We start from the raw sequence: 17,105 nt of genomic DNA on the forward strand, positions 1-17,105 counted from the left end.
TGTAAGCTTTAGCTTACCCAGGCTTAGTATGTTAGCAAAAAGAGAGCCTAGTCGTCAGTATAGTGTCACACCGCAGTAATTTTTCATAGCCTGTCGTTTGCATAGGAAAACAAACCAAAAAAGAATAAGGCTCCTAACGCAAATTCAAAATCATGCAAATAGAATAAATCCAACAATTAGGAGACAGCACGCCCAGAAGACAAAAGCACTATGACACGGAGCAGGTTACTTCTCAATAAGTAACACTGCAAAAAGGTAAAAAAGCAAGAATGTGCGAACAGCAAAAACGTGCGGACAATGCCACAGAAGATGAAAAAACTACTGGTCGCAGTGGGGTCCATATAAAAAAAACCGTAGTCAAGAATGGTTAACTCAATATTGCACACACTGAAGATTATCACATTTTACAATATGCTTTTTATAATATAACTCGAATAGCTCAGCAACGATTCAAGATAGGATTTTTATGTTTTAAAAAAGGTTTTCCTCATATAATTCCCCATCTTTTTGTGGTGAAGGAAGGTTGCTATCATAAAGTTTAGTACGTTTTTTAAAGGTTCAATTATGAAAACATCAAAATTAGGAATTTTCAGAAGTGCTAAAAAAATTTGTAACAACGAAATTTGAGCCACAACAAGGCGTAACAATTTTTTTTCTCTTGGTTGGAACTCCGAGGGATGCGCAAAAAATATATTTGGGTTCGGTTTAACAGGATTTTTAAGTAATAAAAATTTAAAATAAAATAAACGTGAGAAATTGATTTTTTTCTTAAAACTCAAATTAGCACGTCGACCAAACATTTTCCAGTTGTCGCCACACAAATGTTTTTTTTTTGTTAAACCATACCCAATCATTTTTCGGTTGAGCCGCCAGACTATCTGACAAAACGTTGTCTTGGGACACCCTAGTAAGCATCAATTGCGCAACTAGGGTGTATAGAGGAGAGGAAGCACAGAACCTTCTTGAGAGTCAAATGATATGTGTTCAAATATGATTGCAATCGAACAATGGTTCGCAAGTTATAGCATTTTGAGTGAAGCTACTTAATTATACACGAAATAATGGGAAAAATTGAGTTCCATGTGTTGATAAGACTTTGCTTTTCGATGAAAAAAAGGATCGACAAGAACCAAAGATTGCCCTGTAATCTAGAAAAAATACCGCTGTTGCGCAAATCGATAAACACGATGATGGTAAAAATGTATGAATCGACATCAGAGCCGGCGGTTGATGTGGGTAGTATGGGTAGTAGTACCCACTCGGAAAATATCCTTGTGGGTACTTACCCACATGGAATTATCAGACAAAACCACAAAAAATGTAATGATTTCTATGTTCGAAACGCAAAATTGCCGCGCCCATGTGAGAGCGACCGCTTTTTAATGGATATCGTTCTAAGCAATTTGCAATCAAACAATCTTTCGATTTCGAAATCTTCAAGAGCAACTCTTGTGCATTTTTTTCATTGGTCAAAAAAGTAAGACTTTTACTGCAGTAAGTGAAGCCTTGCCAGAAGTCCGCTCAAGTTTAAATCTTGGATGGGGATTTTTTTCGAGGAGACAAAACTGTTGAGCCTTGAGTTTGCATCAAAAATTCATAAAAATTGTGTATTTTTCATGGGTTTACTTTTACACGCACTAACTAAATAATCCACGCAGCATCAATCATAGTAACCCATGAGTCAGCAGAAAAAAAATAACTCGAACTCTAACCGTGATGGCGAAAACAGAAAAAATACAGAAGTGTGCGAGTTCAAAGAACGGTACCCCGCCGCGTCAAAAACGAATATCGTGCGTCACTTTGTGGACGCCGGATACGCCCGTTTCGGCATCTACAATATCTTGGCACTGTTGAATAAGAATCAGAGCATCGAAAAAAAACGGTTCCAAACGGCCGATGACCCTGAGCGATAAGAAGCCGATGACCCTGAGGATGCTGAAGAGGAAAACCGAGAGAAAAGTGTCTACATCGCTGCGTGCGCTTGGTCAGGAGGTTGGTGCCATCGGCCAAACTATGAAAATTACCTGGCCAACATGGATGGCAACGACTGGCAGGGCACTTCGTATTTTACCTCCTCCACCAATGAAGGGAGCTCCGAGGTGAAGTTCATTTGACACACCAAGTTTGCCAAGAAGGTGCTGCTGTAGCTGACAATCAGCGAGAAGGGGATGTTAAAGCCGTTCTTCTTTCGCTCCGGACTGGCCGTGAACGGGGAAATTTATAGTAAGAAATGTCTTCCGAAAGCTGCGTCGATCATCAAGAAATACCGTAAGGGTGAAAACGTGGTTTACTGGAGGGATCTGCCGTTGGCCCACTACTCGAAGCAATCGTTGGAGGAGATGAAGCGTCCCCTAGCTGGCTCCATCGAGAGTGTTCCTGGGCAAAACTGAAGCGTAAGATCTACTCCAACAATTTTGTCGCGCAAACTGATAAATAAAACGAAGAAAGAACCTAAAAACATGCCTACACGCATGTTTTCGTCCGCCCTTGTGATTGTTCCGATTAACTGCTGGAAGACCACCTTTGAACCTTCCCTATTTCTTACTACCCACTCAGGAAAATAGTGTGACACCGGCCCTGATCGACATTCGATTCATACATTTTCCAAACCATCCTTTTTTTTTGTTTGGCCTATTTTTTTTCTCAAATTTTAAGACGATGCTCACTGGAAAGACCACTGATGTAGAAGTAATCACTGCATTAGGATGTTATTTTGAGACAAAGCAAAGCAAAGCCATGGTGCTACATTCCGATTCTGAGCTTGACCTTCTGTTTGCTATACACAGACTTCTCAGCCAACCGTTAAGTGTACAGGACAATTGCGGGACTAGGCGCTACGATCCTACTGACACTAACAGTCTCTCTCGAGTCGAGACTGGTTTGTTAGGCCAGTATCGTACCTCGAGACCAACTTGGGAGGCTATATTTTGAGATTAATGACCGAAATAATATTGAAAACTTGGAAAATTTCTGGAATTACTAATGTACCGCTCTCAAAAAAAAACAAAAAAAAAACTAGCTTGAATTTTACACAAAATGTAAACGTTTTTTTTTTTTTTCAAAAGTCCGGAAAATTTTCAAATTCAAGTTTGATAGAAGGAATTAGAACCCCCTCAACACTGTTACTCCAATGGTTAGCGAATTCTTATTATATTATATTTTGATTATATTTGAGATTAAATCTAAAACATATCATGCATACACAAACTAGCTGGGAATTGTGAGTCATTCCAAATAAGTAGTTTTTAATTATGTAATTTAGTATGAAGGTATATTTGGATTTTTTTATCAATCCTTAGCAACAAACATAATGTTTTGGCAATTTAACCTTATAACGATTTCATATTGAACAGTTTAAAACCAAACGGAAGCTATTATCAACTTTATCCTTGTATGTTGAAGCAATAGGAACATTTACACGACATTGATTTCGCTTTGGACTCGATAAGCTCGCATGTCTTTCATGCCATTAATAGTAAATCAAACGAATAAACCGAATAAAGGAATTGAATTTCCAGCAGACATGTTTCCACAGCAACGTTTAGTTGTTTATTTACTAGAAATGATTTATTAAAGTTTTCTTCGCTTCTCTTTCGCATTTATTCCATGAGCTGGCTTAAAATCACCTAAAACAAACTTTTATCGACAATTCGATGCGCCTAAAATATAAATAAACTCATTCCTCGCCATTCAAGATATGTGTTTAGAGAACGTGAAAATTGGAGGGAGTGTCACGAGTAATTAACCTGTCTGAGAAATTGAAAGGAAGAAGGGAAAATTCCTGTGAAGTTGATTTCTATTCGCAGTGACCCCCTTCTTTTGAAAAATTTATCTTCGTGTTTTCCTCCACATTTTTGAGGGTTTTGAATAAAAAAAACCGTCACGCTACCAAAGCAACGCACCAGAATGCCAGAATGGGCAGAAGCAAAGCGGGAAAACAAGGTGAGTTGATTGATGTTGGTAACCAAGAAGGAAATACTTTCAGGGCAAACCAGTGTCATTACAGCTCGTGATCGAACCAGCCACAGCGGCAGCAGTCGAGGCAGCTTTGGAAGCCGAACAGGACGACACAGAGCAGCCCAGTTCCTCTGGTGATTCGTCACCATCCAAGAGCATTAAGACCTCTTCTGGTAATCCACCTCGCATGGAGGAATTAAAGGATGCCAGCATCCACCATACCGCACTCAAACTCGCCGAGGATATTAAGGCAATGAAAATCTACGGTAGTCTGTATACAATGGTTCAGGTAATACTACAGGCGAAGAAAGGCTTGTTTTGTATGTATATATGTATTTATACTCATGTCTTATATTCTGCTTAAATACTATAGTTATGTAGTCATCAATATTCGATTTATTGTATAGCTTGGCATTAGTGAATTTATTTAAAGGGGTTTTTAATTTAGCTGTAGAGGTTGCGATGACTTAGGTTAGTGAATTTTACAATTCGTCTATTTTGCTAAGTGCTGAAAAATTGTTGCTTTTTTTTCTTCATATAATGCTGAAAAATTGTTGCTTTTGTCAGAATAATGAAATTCTGTTGAATGTGTGTTTTGCGGGCCTTAGCCTAATAGAGTTCATACATATTCAACTCTCAAGCAGGTAACTTTGTGCGTGTTATTTATATCTTTTGTGGTTATTAGTTTACAGAGAACATAAACTTTCCAGAAGATTTTACATTCAAACAAATAACATAATTTTTGCAAATATTATGTTGGAACTATTTGTATCTATTTTACTGATTTTTTATTTATATTATTGATTAATGGATCGATACATTGGCATCTCTAAAAAAATTGGTTTTTTATTTTTGTGATGTCTGGTTCGAGAACGAACATTCAAAAGCCAACAAAGTATCGGTCATTTAAAGGTTGCTCAGTGTGCGCGAGTCAGTCTCATTTTTTCTTTAATTTCATACCATCCTTTTCCACTCAGTAAACATTTGAGCTTTGTGTGAACCATTTTCAGTAGGTATAAATTCACGTTCCATTTTGCTTCTGAGACCCGTCGAGTGTTCAATTTTGACAAAACTGGATTCGATTCGATGTGAAATTTCAGAAGCTTGCCTGTTCGCCTGAGGTGGATAAAGATGACATGCGACACACGCTGGAGGCTGCGATCAAAGCGAATGGACTTGAAACCGAAATTCGTAACGTCATTTACCATCTGATTCGAAACTCACTGAAGCCTGAATCAAAACCAACGCTGCCGTCCAGCGATCCGCTTAACTACTTGAAACGAGCGGGAATTCAGTGGGAGCGTCGCGTTCGTAAGTCATTAAATTCCATGTGTTCCGAATCGAAGGCGCAACTGCAGGGCCAAATGCGAATTGTTACCGACCGGGAAGAGATTCTAGCCAAATGGGATGAATTAGGCAACTACCAGATTGATCTGACAAACTACCGTCCAGTTTACGCACCGAAGGATTTACTCGATGTGCTTCTCTCCTTGAAAGGCCCCGTCAAGCAGGACGAAACAGAGTACAAACGATACTTTCGCTTCTCGTCGCAGCAAATCGCCAACAAGCTTAAACTAATTCAATCGTTTTTCAGCTTCTTGCCAAAGTGGGAATTTTCGCACATTTCCCTTCCGGTTAAAAATCTTTTCGAGCTGCGTGTACATTTTTCGGAACTGCTGCGTAACGACAACAGTGGCAGTACCGTTGATTGGTCCGTCACGTGTCAGAAGATCTTAAAGACACGACATGCACCGCTATGTCAGCAGGCACTGAAGAAAGGGATTACACCGCCTCCATTACGAGGACCACTGTGGGCCTACGTGCTTGGAAGTCAAGTGGAAGCACATGTAAGCCTAGTGCATGTTCAGGTCGTTATGGACCAAGGGTAGGATACATATGGTTCAAAGCTACTAATCTGTTTGGTACTTGTTTTTATTTAATTTAGAACGTCGAGCATTGGGAAAATTTGAAACAGCAGGTACTTACAACTGAGTCCATCGTCGATAAGCTCGTGTTCAAGGACGTTCAATTAACGGCTACTAATGACGATCGTTATTTTGTGTTCGAAGATATTTTGTATCAGGTAATGATAGTTTACGGTTAAATTTCGTATTTTCCTTCATCATTGATATCTCCGCACAGATTATGCTATGCTTCAGCCGGGATGCAGAAATCAGCCAGATGATCCAAACGGAATTCACTAGCTCAGCTAAGTTTAAGCAATATGAGGGACCGGCTTGTGGTTTTGTCCCATTTCACGGGATTTGTATGCTGGCAGCTCCGTTCTGCTACTTATACGATAATCCAGTGTCTCTGTATTTCACGTTTCGCATTTTTTATGTACGCTATTGTTATCGGTTAACAACTATTAATACTCATCCACAAGGTATTGTCAGTCTGTGCTTGTTGTTCGAGAAACTCTTGCAGACTCATGAGCCACAATTATGGTCACATTTCCGTGAGTTGCAGATTCAACCGTAAGTGATTAGGTTTCATGAGATTCGTGGGGGAGTTGATTTCTTTGTTGTGCTTATATACTTTTAGAATACGCGTTGTTTTCAAATGGCTTATGCGTGCTTTCAGTGGCCACTTGCCACCGGAGCAATTACTCATTCTATGGGATCTTATTCTTGGCTACGACAGTTTAGAGATTCTGTCGCTTCTGTCCCTTATAATAATGAGCTTTCGCAGAGAAAGCCTAATGCAGGTGGTGACCTTGGAGAACATCGAAGCTATTTTGTCGGACCTGTCTTCCGTTAAGGTGCTACCCTTGATACAGCTGACACTGTCGCGAGACTGAGTGCTGCGAAACATTTTCATGCTTGAAAATGATTAAAAGAAGAGGTTTGTGGGAAACAATGGTGCAATTGTTTGAATGATTTTGCCAGTAATGAAAATAGACGAACTATTAGTAATGAACCACCTGGTTTATGTTAGTATCAATTAATAGTTGAATTAGCAAGAATCATTAATATTAATAAAAATACGTGATCTCTGATCGTAATACATTTTGTCGCAACTATATAGTGTGATTAGAAATAAAATTAAAAATAGTTTAACTAGCGAACTTTTGTTTTTTCTTCTTTTTTTGTCGTTGTTGCTTAACTTTTCAATAAATTTTTAGATTGCTACTGCGCCTAAGTTCAAAGTCGAATCGTAATCTAGATGATTTAAACAGAAATCACAATTTCGGTATATGTTTCCTTCAAGTTCCATCTATTAAATAATCATGTGCCAGAGCTATCTACAAGTTTTAAACAATCAAGTCTCTATTTTTCTTCTGTTTTTGACAAGAACGACTATCAAGATTTAATGTTTTGAACAATGTATCTCGCTACTTACCGGCTCATTTCGCTGCTACCAATTTTTAGGCTTGAAGCTCAGCTTGGAAAGCCAGGATGATGAGCTGGAATCTTCAATTCCTTTTAGTTCGGAAGCTTGTGCTTCTTTGATGCCAGCTTCCTTTAGTTGCTCGATTAACTTCTGCCGAAAAATCACTTTGTGTGGTCGTTTGTCTTCTTGTGCGTTGAGCTGAAGTTGGATTTTTTTAATCGCTTCAACGTACGTTAGACCGTACCATTCGATTTCTTCCGCTGTGTATTGGGATAGATAGCAGGAGTACTCTGTAATGATTGCCTGTTGTTTTTCTGGTTGGTCAGCATATTTGGGACATCCCGCCTGAAGATCTAATAACACCTTCTTCTTCAATTTGATGGCTAACATGGAACGAAGGTCGCACGCTGGCGTTTTCAGTAAATAGTGATCGAAACCATGGTTATCGTGGATCTGTTCTAATGTTCGATCTGTTACCGTTACAGCCATATACTCGTCTAGTATCTGACTATGCAGAACCGAGCGCTTCAATACAGGAACCCAGAAGTGCGGAACACGACGCTTGTAAGGGTTTCGTTTTTGGAAACCTTTTACAATTGCTTCTCCACCCCAAATGCCTTTGTGGGCTTCCAATGGGTAAAGCAAAGGCAGTGGTATGTTCTGAATCGGCGTGACAAGTCCGGTGGCATCTTCACGCTGAAACATTCCTGTTGAAAGTAAATGTATTAGTTCGCATTTCACATTTCATTCACATTATTATATCCTACCATCCTTAGGAACATAATGAACAGCTGCTGGTTGGCGATTTTTCCATTCGTCCCAAAATTTTTTGTACGCAAGTGGCAGTTGAGCTCCTAAACCTTCCGTAAATTTTTTTGATTTGCGTAATCCAAAGAGCAAATTTGCACCCTGTGAAAAAGAATGATAATAATTTCTGAAGTGACCGACACATGCTAATGTTAGTAGAAAATGAACATTTGCAATAGGATGATGAAACAAGAAAAAAAAAAAAGATTTCTGGTGTATATTTTAAGGTGCATGTTACCTGCGGAGTGGCTGATGCCATTGGAACTTCGTGATCAAATTATGTAAGAGTCGTGTTTACAAGCAGTTTTTCCCAAAATTTGCTACGTGATTTAATGAACAACAGCTATCTTTCGCGTTGAGGATAAAAATATTGCTGTTGATCGCATTGACTTGATAGATTTGACAATGAAATGACAAGAAAAATATAATCATGAGAAGAAGCGAAAGAAGAACACGACACGCCCTTCAGAAAATTATACTCGACAACAGATTCCGTTCACATTCAGTTGTATTTATTTGTTAACATGCAAATGCTCGATTGTTTTGTAACGACAGAAAAAAGAATCGAATTGAATTGTAAAATGTCCCGACCAATCTCTTTCGTTACTGGCAATGCTAAAAAACTAGAGGAAGTAAGATCTATTTTGGGAAGCAAGTTCTGTCGAGAAATCATAGCAGTGAAGTTAGACTTGCCGGAGCTGCAAGGGAAAATCGATGACATATGTAGAAAGAAATGTATGGAAGCTGCAAGACTTGTTAAAGGACCAGTACTGGTAGAAGACACCAGCCTGTGCTTTAGTGCCCTAAAAGGACTTCCCGGTAGGTACTTTTTTCTCATATCTCAGTAATTAAATTAATAGTTATTTGTTGATTCAGGGCCATACATTAAATGGTTTTTGGACAAGTTAGAACCAGAGGGACTGCATAAGCTGTTGGACGGATGGGAGGATAAATCTGCGCAAGCAGTATGCACTTTCGCTTACGCCCCAGATGAGAATGGAGAAGTGATCCTTTTCCAAGGACGCACCGATGGGGAAATAGTGTTCCCCCGTGGTTGTCGCGATTTCGGATGGGATCCTATTTTCCAACCGATAGGCTTTAAACAAACATATGCTGAACTACCAAAGGAAAAAAAGAATACAATCTCACACAGGTTTAGAGCCTTAGATAAAGTTAGAGATTATTTCGAAATGCAGTCTAAAGAATAGCTTAGATAGTTAAATTCATATTACTGTACAAATAACTGAGACTCGTAGAATGGGAATTTTATCAATTTTAAGGAAATTTGACTGGGTTAAACCCAAATTGCAAATATGTAGTTCTTTTTAAATATATCTCAATATCAGCACCTAATTAGATCTTTTAGCGGCAACTACGCGGCTGTTTGACTTAGATAATCTTTACATTGTAATAAAATAACTTAATTATTCTCAAGATTAGTAATACATAGAGTATCATTCCTTGTAACATAAATCGACCAAATTTTTATCAGTAAAACAAATTAGCTTCATGAGTATAATAAGATGTGACTTGAGGTTTCCAACATTCGTGCGAAAAGATCGATTTGAATAGATGCATAGCATTTTACATGATGTAGGGTAACGTTTCTATTATCGTCAGGTCAGGGGAGTAAAAGATGTCCTAGAGCGATAGTTTTCTGCATGATGGTCCTTCATGTTGCGGAGCTTTTTCCTGTAAAAGATAAGTTCTCTACGACTTCGTTAGGCTTTTGGAAACAAATAGGACAAACCTGAGAAAATAAGGTAAGCAAACTGTTCTCAGAACTCAATTATGAAATGTAATTTATGTAATTGTATAATTGTTTTTACAAAAATATGTTACAGCCAATTTTGAACAATTAAAATGAAGCGATTAGCAGTGGGTTGGGTTTGGCGCTTCAAAGCCTTCAAAGGCTTCAAAGAGATCATTAACGTGAACGCACCCTGCAACACAAAATATCTGTATGTATCAAAGGTGCCAGTTTCGCAGATAAGCCTTCACTGCACAAAAAATTGAAAATTTAACTCCTGGCATTTGCTACGCATATGTTGCGTTTTCGACTATTGAAAATTCATTTACAAAATGCAGGCCTTTGGTGTTCTTTTAATCTGCAGTTTTTCGTTTGTACACACTTTTGAATATTTTAGTAACCCCTGGTAATGTTATTCTTTGAGTGGTTTTTTTTTCGAATTTCGTGCAACATCTGGCAACTTTGGCTAGATTTCCATAAGTGCCGGTTTGACGTTTAATCTTAAACAAAACGAACACGTCTTAACTTTCGTGTTGTTCGTGGTAGTCAGCAGGGATGCCACATGTACAGATTAATCTGTATTTTACAGGTTTTTGGCCGAAGTAACGGTACAGAATCTGGATATACAGATTTTCGTCGAAAAGTACAGATTTACAGATTTTTCGAAATTGACATCAATTTTTAAAAACAATCCAAATTTTATTTCATTAAATATTAAGCAAATTGAACATATTTTCAACTCCTCACACATTTTAAACTAAACATTTCGTTTATGTACCATAAAAACTTGAAAAATACAAAGTTCTTTATGTTTAAACAATACGGATTTTATTTTACAGATATTTCTGTTCCAGATACAGATGCTCAGATTTTTTCAAGGGAAAACACAGATTTAAATGTGGCAACCCTGGTAGTCAGTCAAGCGGCCGCTATATTATGTGCTTGTGCTAGTCTTGTGCAGAAGATATTATCGATAACAGGGACAATTTTGGCTATAAAATCAATTACGGTTATTTGATATTTTATCTCTCTAATTCCTGCTTGCGTATTCAACGTGTGTTTGAAGTAAAATGACAGACTATGGAAAGGAGTTTATGCTGCTCCTGATGAATGAAAAATGCTACGATAAGTATTTCGTAGATTTCGATTTCTTCGACGGTAATTTGAATTCTATTTTTAGCTTAAAAACTTACGCTAATCGGTATTTTATCTCAACAATTGCAGCGGATTGTTTCAGATCACTACTTAGCAAAGGCTTAGGCTTGGGAATAATTGCTGGATCAGTGCTCGTCAAAGTTCCTCAAATAACCAAGATCCTTGCAAATAAATCAGCAGAAGGGATTAATTTGTTTAGTGTCTGCCTAGATCTCTTTGCCATAACAATTCACATGTCGTATAGCTTTGTGAGCGGATTTCCGTTCAGTTCCTGGGGCGACACTTCTTTTCTTGCGTTGCAGACGGCGATTATCGCTTTTCTAGTTTTACTGTATGGCGGAGCACCAACCAAAGCACTGGCATTCACTGGTGCATATACAGCGATTACCTATAGTTTAATGGGAGGTTTTACTCCGTTGAACTACCTTCTCATTGCTCAGGGATTGAACGTTCCGATTCTATTGCTGGGAAAGTTGTCTCAAGCGTACACTAACTATCGCAACGGAAGCACCGGTCAGCTATCAGCCGTTACGTGCTTCATGCTACTGGCTGGATCCCTCGCCAGAATCTTCACCTCAATTCAGGAAACGGGAGATCAAATGATGGTCATAACATATGGATGCTCGTCGTTTGCGAATGCGGTCATCGTGCTACAGCTGCTGTATTATTGGAATGCGGACAAGAGCAAGAAAACTTTCAGTAAAACTAGTGTTCCGAAGAAAGCCACCAAGGCTAAGGCCAAGAAAACTGATTAAACTTAGACAACAGTTGCATTGCAGTTACAAAAGACAGGAAAACGACCTAACAATTATTCCGATTAGCATGAGTACAAAAGCAGACTAGTTGAATATGTAGCAACGTTAGAACTACTCATTGTTCAGTTTGTGATTTAGATGTCGTTTCAATTTTCAATAGTCTGTAGGTGGTATAGCAGCTATTTGGTTAAGGTGACGAGCAATTAATATATAAAATGACGCCATGCGCAGGCGACCAGAAGTAGATAATAAATCTTTTGTAGCGAATTCCTTTTTAAATAATAATAAAAAGTGGCTAATGTTGAACTGACAGCGTGATTATCTACCTGTACCGAGGGTTGGGGACGGGTCTTAAAAACCTTGAACAGGATGTCAAACAAAAGCTTGAATCGCTTTGGGAATATGGATGCCTTTAAGGGGACATAAGTGAAGTACGTGAAAAACGTTTCTGCCAGGTTTGTCTTTTTCTCTCTTTTTTGAACAAGTAAAATCACATTTGTTATCAAATCCTAAACACAGGCTTTGCTCTAGAGCTCAAACTGGAAAAAATAAAAGATTATAGCTTTTTAATTTTTCATGTGAATTTGGGTGCCCCTAGCGTTAAATAAGTTTTTTCGTAAGCCAGCTGACAAGTCCGGTGAGTAGTATTCTAAGGCCTTTTGACGCACTTTTATCCAAACTAAGGGCACCAAAAAGCAAAGGAATGGTTAAAATTCTATAATCTCTCTAGGACAACTATTTTGAGCTTTGAAGCAACGTTTTTTCGCTTATGTCAACCAGTGTAATTTTTTGGTTAATGTCCACGGTCCATACAATTTTTTTGGAATTTATATGAACAGTTGTCCACGGAGGGGGAGGGGGGTGTCAAAATCGTTAAAAATCTGTCCACGTGGTATGTGGATGGCCCTTATGGCAGAGTTAATTGACAAGTCCCAATCTCGCTGCTTCCCTCTTAAAAGGTACGAAGGCCTTCTCCACGGCCTTACGGTTGATACCGATGATATCGATGTCGTCCGCAAAACCAAGAAGCAGATTTCGTGATGATCGTACCGTTTCTTTCCACGTTTGCTCTCCGTACTGCACCTTCAAGAGCGATGTAATAGCAGTAGTAATAGCGGATTTCTTGATTTCACCAGCTCACCTCGTTTTGACCTGGGAGCGCACTAACTGCTGTCAAAACCCTTCTTTATTCGCTCGATTCTGACCCAGTTTTGAACGCACTGTAAAATTTGTCAGCTTCGACCCACTACCGCACGTGCTTAGTTTGTAAATTATTATCTGGCATCTCTTTCTTACTTGCGTCGTAAATCGCGATGCCGTTTTTTTATTTGTCGGCAGATTTGCCGGGACGCAGTGGAATAAAGAAATTTGCTATAAGTTAGAGAGTGCATCCCCCTGCTTCAGTCCATCCTACGTTACGAACGCGGCTGATGTCTCGCCAGCTATCCGCACGTACGATTTCGATCTCTCCAGCGTTATACTACTCATCTTGACCTTTTTAGTTTTCAAAAAATCGAAATTTTTTATAACATGGAACTACAACATCTTAAGAACTACAACATCTTAAGAACATTTTTACAAATTTTCATAAAGATATGAGCAATAGGGAGAAAGTTAGAGCGATTTGCAACACGTCTCGCTACGGCCGCATAACCTAACTTGAAACTTTAAACATGATTATCTCGGAATAGTAATTTTCGAAAAATGACTTTGCCGTGATCCTGATTACGGGAAAACTACTGAACCGATTTCCTTCATCTTTTTTTTTAAATTTTCGTTATTAAATTCGCCGGTCCTTGAACGATCGCTTTTTGAAACATACAGTTACATTTTGCCGCAAAAAAATTTTGAATGCAATTTTTAGCGCTCGAAACCTGCATTTTTTTGGGAAAAACGTTCCCGTTTGCACTGAAAACAAAATACTCATGAAAGCGATCGTTCAAGGACACGACACACTTCTAAACTAATGAAATAATATGAGTTTTTTGAATTCAGTTGACCCACTCTATCAGGATCACCGCAAGCCTCTGCGAAAATAAAGCGTTTTCGTTTACTCCAGTAATAATTGGTATATCTCAAAATCAAACGTCTTTTTTTGTTGTTGATAAACTGTACTTTCAGAAAAATACCACTTTGATTCAATAAAAATGGTGCTATGTACTTAAAAATAAATTCAAACTTCCCTCATTTTTCTCGACCAAAAAGGTATATAACCCCTTAATTAGTTTCGTAGGGAAATTGTGTTCCAGCCAGGGAAACCAAATGTGCAGATTTGTCTGCAAAACGCAGATTTTTAGAGTTCGTGTGCAGATTTTTATTGATTCGCAGATATTTGCAGATTTTCAATAGTTTCTGCAGATTTTTGTCAGAGTCTTCTTTTATTTGCGCAGATTTTGCAGACTTTTGCCTGCGCGAGCGAATTTTTTTTGAATCACGGATAAATATTTTTCAGATTTCAAGTAGGGTTTTCCGGTTTTTCGAGCAGTTACAGACTTTTTGACGTTGGACTAACGTCTATATCGAAGTTAGGCACCTGAATTTGAAAATCTAGTAATTCAACCGGGGAAAACCAGGGAAAAGTGGTCAGGTTTTGAGCGCTTATATATCAGTCATTTCTTTTCAGAATTTCGAGGTTTTGGCATCAACCGATCAGAAATTCTTTTATGGTTGAATTTATGTAACAAAAATAACCTATTGTTCGAGATACACTATTGAAAAATTGATAAATCACATCGATTGTCTAAATCATACCGAGCAACCAATCACCACCTCTCTTCACAACAGTCGACACTAACGGATACAACCGATCTGACTTTGTAAACAGTCTCACAGCTTTCAACCAATAACGAGCTCGCTTTCGGTAGCTGCAACAGGTGTTTCAACACCGTTTTAAAATGCTTCTTTTATCATTACCACTGAACAGATTCTAAACACCAATGGCTTGATTGATAGGGGAAATATTGCGCAAGATTGTCAAATAATAATTTAAATATGTTTTCGATACTAAACTAGTTAAAAGTTGTGTTAAAAGTCGTGCACATTCAACCAATCACAAGCTCGCTTCTTGTTTGCTCGCGGATGGATTTTTGCTTTGGGCTATATAATAGCCTGTGTCGTCTCATTGCAGTCATCAGTTAACAAGTGAAAGGCCACCAGGCCGGTCTTGTATAATCAGCAGCGGTGGCTGATTCCAGCGGCCAAACTGAGCTGCAGCAGAACCAGAGCGGTGGTATCAGGCAGCAGCGGCGGAGGTAGTGGGCAGCTGCATTTCTTCATTCAGTTCGGTTCTCCTTCGATCTGAGTTGGACCCCACCAGCGGTAATCCAATTCAGATATCGTTGGGTGAAAACGTTGGGTGTGTGTGCAGTGTGCACATATAGCGTATGTGCATCTGTATTGCTATGACATTTGCGATGATAGGGATGGCGCTGTTGCGTGTGTATGGCTAGCTATAGCGTGTGTAAGACACTAGCATGTGTAGCATATTATGGCTATTGCGTGTATATCTTCAGCGTGTGTACGGATAGTTATAGCTTGTGTGTGGATAGCTGCTGCGTGTGTAATGATTAGTTATAGCGTATGTATGGATAGTAATAGCACATGGTTGGATAGCTTATGCGTGTGTATAGATAGTTGTATCGGATGTATGGAAAGGAATAGCGTGTGTATGGATAGCTATAGCTACAGCGTGTGTATGAATAGTTTTAACGCGTGTTTAGATAGTTATAGCATGTGTGTGAATAACTATAGCGGGTGTTTATCGAAGATTATTATTGTCATTGAAAATATTAAAACGTCTTAACGAACACAGTTGTGAATTTGATTTTACAGCAGCGATTTTAACTTCTTCAGCCAGTCTTTATTCATCGAGGAAAAATTACTACCTATGAATGATCAACACTTATTTACTAGAAATTTGATTTAGATCAAAACGGGTTCTTTTGAGTATCATAAGTTATTGGTAAAAAGAGTTGCAAGTTTTCTCAACGAGCATTCATTAAATTTTCGTTTTTGTTTCTCGGTGCGCGGTTTTGATTTTGTTTCTCGCACACAGAGAAAGAAACAAACTTGTCGCTATCGTGAAAAATAACAAAACAATTAGAAATGCTCTAAATCACAACTGAAGAAGTTAAGATATTTTCCTGTCACTCGCCCAAACCTTGATAACAAGTACCGAAAAACGTGTGATTGAGCTCTTGCTATATTGAGTTATTGAACCAAACGTTTTTTTTTTAAATACATGAAGTTATATGCTGGGAACTAACCTAGCATGAGTTTTATCGATTAAATGTCAAACAATATTCAAATTTAAAATTTTCGGTTGAATCGTTCTGGGCTCCAATTTCAGATAGTTTCGTAAAGTTTGCTTTTCGCTTAGATAGGAAAATTTTACCAATTCGCTCAATTAAATGATTGTCTTGGTAGTGCAGCAAACAAAGGGTTGATTCGAATATGTATGAAATGACAGCGAATTAATAAAAGATATCCATTCTTTTAGTATATATTATTATTTATAACGTTTTAACGTCTCAGCATCCAGAAATGCACTGTAAGATAAAATTGCAGCAAATACTAGAGTTGCAATTCTCTCTATTATTTGTTTTAATGGAATATAAGAATACCGTAGTCCAACGTCATGCGGTCGTGTCTTGAATACCACCCTCCTACTTTTTCAAAAATATCTGGCATCTCTGGTTGTACTCCCAGAATTTATCGAGGATCTGTCGCAGGGTGAAGATTTGATCCGTCGTGGAACGCCCCTGTCGAAAACCAGCGTGGTATTCGCCAGCAAAGGATTCCGTCAACGGTCTCAATCTGAAGAACAGGATACGGAAGAGCACTTTATATGCGGAGTTGAGCAACGTTATACCTCGATAGTTACCACAATCCAATCGATGACCCTTCTTATAGATAGGGCATATGAGGCCTTCCAACCAGTCGTTCGGCATTTGTTCATCCGCCCAGATCCTTAATTATTATAAATTAGTTAAGAACCTTAAATTAAATTTTTTATCACAACAAAACAACTGTGACAACTCAACCAATCCGCATCCTAAGACAAGACGTGACAGCTGGTCACCGTTACATTCAACCAATTTGAACCGGCTGCTGATTGGCTGAATTCGATAACGCAATCGTCACGTAGAAAATACAACGAGGTTACTTTTCACTGTAAAGCAGTGATGCTGGAGAGAGATAATTTAGCTATTATAATTGTTCATAAATAATGATGCAAAAGTATGCAAGGTACATGATATTACCGAGTAATGTATTTCACTGTTATAACTTTAAAAATGCATTGATTAATCGTTTATTACTATTTCGGTTGAAGTCCAAGAAACTTAGAA

The 17,105-nt window shown here is 38.4% G+C and overlaps 4 protein-coding genes across 7 annotated transcripts; 3 read left to right on the forward strand and 1 right to left on the reverse strand.

The window, feature by feature from the left end:
* The first annotated feature begins 3,352 nt into the window (after positions 1–3,352).
* Positions 3,353–7,012, forward strand: LOC129730080 (TBC1 domain family member 19). Of its 4 annotated transcripts, XM_055689106.1 has the most exons (7): positions 3,355–3,942; positions 4,007–4,246; positions 5,058–5,479; positions 5,552–5,804; positions 5,903–6,040; positions 6,100–6,434; positions 6,502–7,010. In XM_055689106.1, the coding sequence occupies exons 1-7, from the start codon at positions 3,907–3,909 to the stop codon at positions 6,755–6,757; spliced, it is 1,680 nt and encodes a 559-aa protein (XP_055545081.1). In that variant the 5' UTR covers positions 3,355–3,906; the 3' UTR covers positions 6,758–7,010. The 4 variants fall into 4 exon arrangements, with proteins under 4 accessions (XP_055545080.1, XP_055545081.1, XP_055545084.1 ...); XM_055689105.1 differs by having other exon boundaries at positions 3,353–3,942; positions 5,058–5,804; positions 6,502–7,012; XM_055689107.1 differs by lacking the exons at positions 3,355–3,942; positions 4,007–4,246 and adding exons at positions 4,265–4,428; positions 4,525–4,601 and having other exon boundaries at positions 5,058–5,804; positions 6,502–7,012.
* A 190-nt stretch (positions 7,013–7,202) lies between these two features.
* On the reverse strand, positions 7,203–8,506 carry LOC129730081 (39S ribosomal protein L28, mitochondrial). Its single transcript, XM_055689110.1, has 3 exons — positions 8,336–8,506; positions 8,058–8,199; positions 7,203–7,997 (listed from the first exon to the last, which is right to left on the reverse strand). Exons 1-3 carry the CDS (start codon positions 8,354–8,356, stop codon positions 7,315–7,317), a joined length of 846 nt encoding a protein of 281 aa, XP_055545085.1. The 5' UTR covers positions 8,357–8,506; the 3' UTR covers positions 7,203–7,314.
* A 40-nt stretch (positions 8,507–8,546) lies between these two features.
* On the forward strand, positions 8,547–9,531 carry LOC129730083 (inosine triphosphate pyrophosphatase). The gene is made up of 2 exons (XM_055689112.1): positions 8,547–8,916; positions 8,974–9,531. Exons 1-2 carry the CDS (start codon positions 8,622–8,624, stop codon positions 9,303–9,305), a joined length of 627 nt encoding a protein of 208 aa, XP_055545087.1. The 5' UTR covers positions 8,547–8,621; the 3' UTR covers positions 9,306–9,531.
* A 1,213-nt stretch (positions 9,532–10,744) lies between these two features.
* On the forward strand, positions 10,745–12,063 carry LOC129730082 (mannose-P-dolichol utilization defect 1 protein homolog). The gene is made up of 2 exons (XM_055689111.1): positions 10,745–11,005; positions 11,072–12,063. Exons 1-2 carry the CDS (start codon positions 10,918–10,920, stop codon positions 11,755–11,757), a joined length of 774 nt encoding a protein of 257 aa, XP_055545086.1. The 5' UTR covers positions 10,745–10,917; the 3' UTR covers positions 11,758–12,063.
* The last annotated feature ends 5,042 nt before the right edge of the window (positions 12,064–17,105 follow it).

This window comes from Wyeomyia smithii, chromosome 3, assembly GCF_029784165.1.
Source record: "Wyeomyia smithii strain HCP4-BCI-WySm-NY-G18 chromosome 3, ASM2978416v1, whole genome shotgun sequence".
Lineage (NCBI taxonomy): Eukaryota > Metazoa > Arthropoda > Insecta > Diptera > Culicidae > Wyeomyia > Wyeomyia smithii.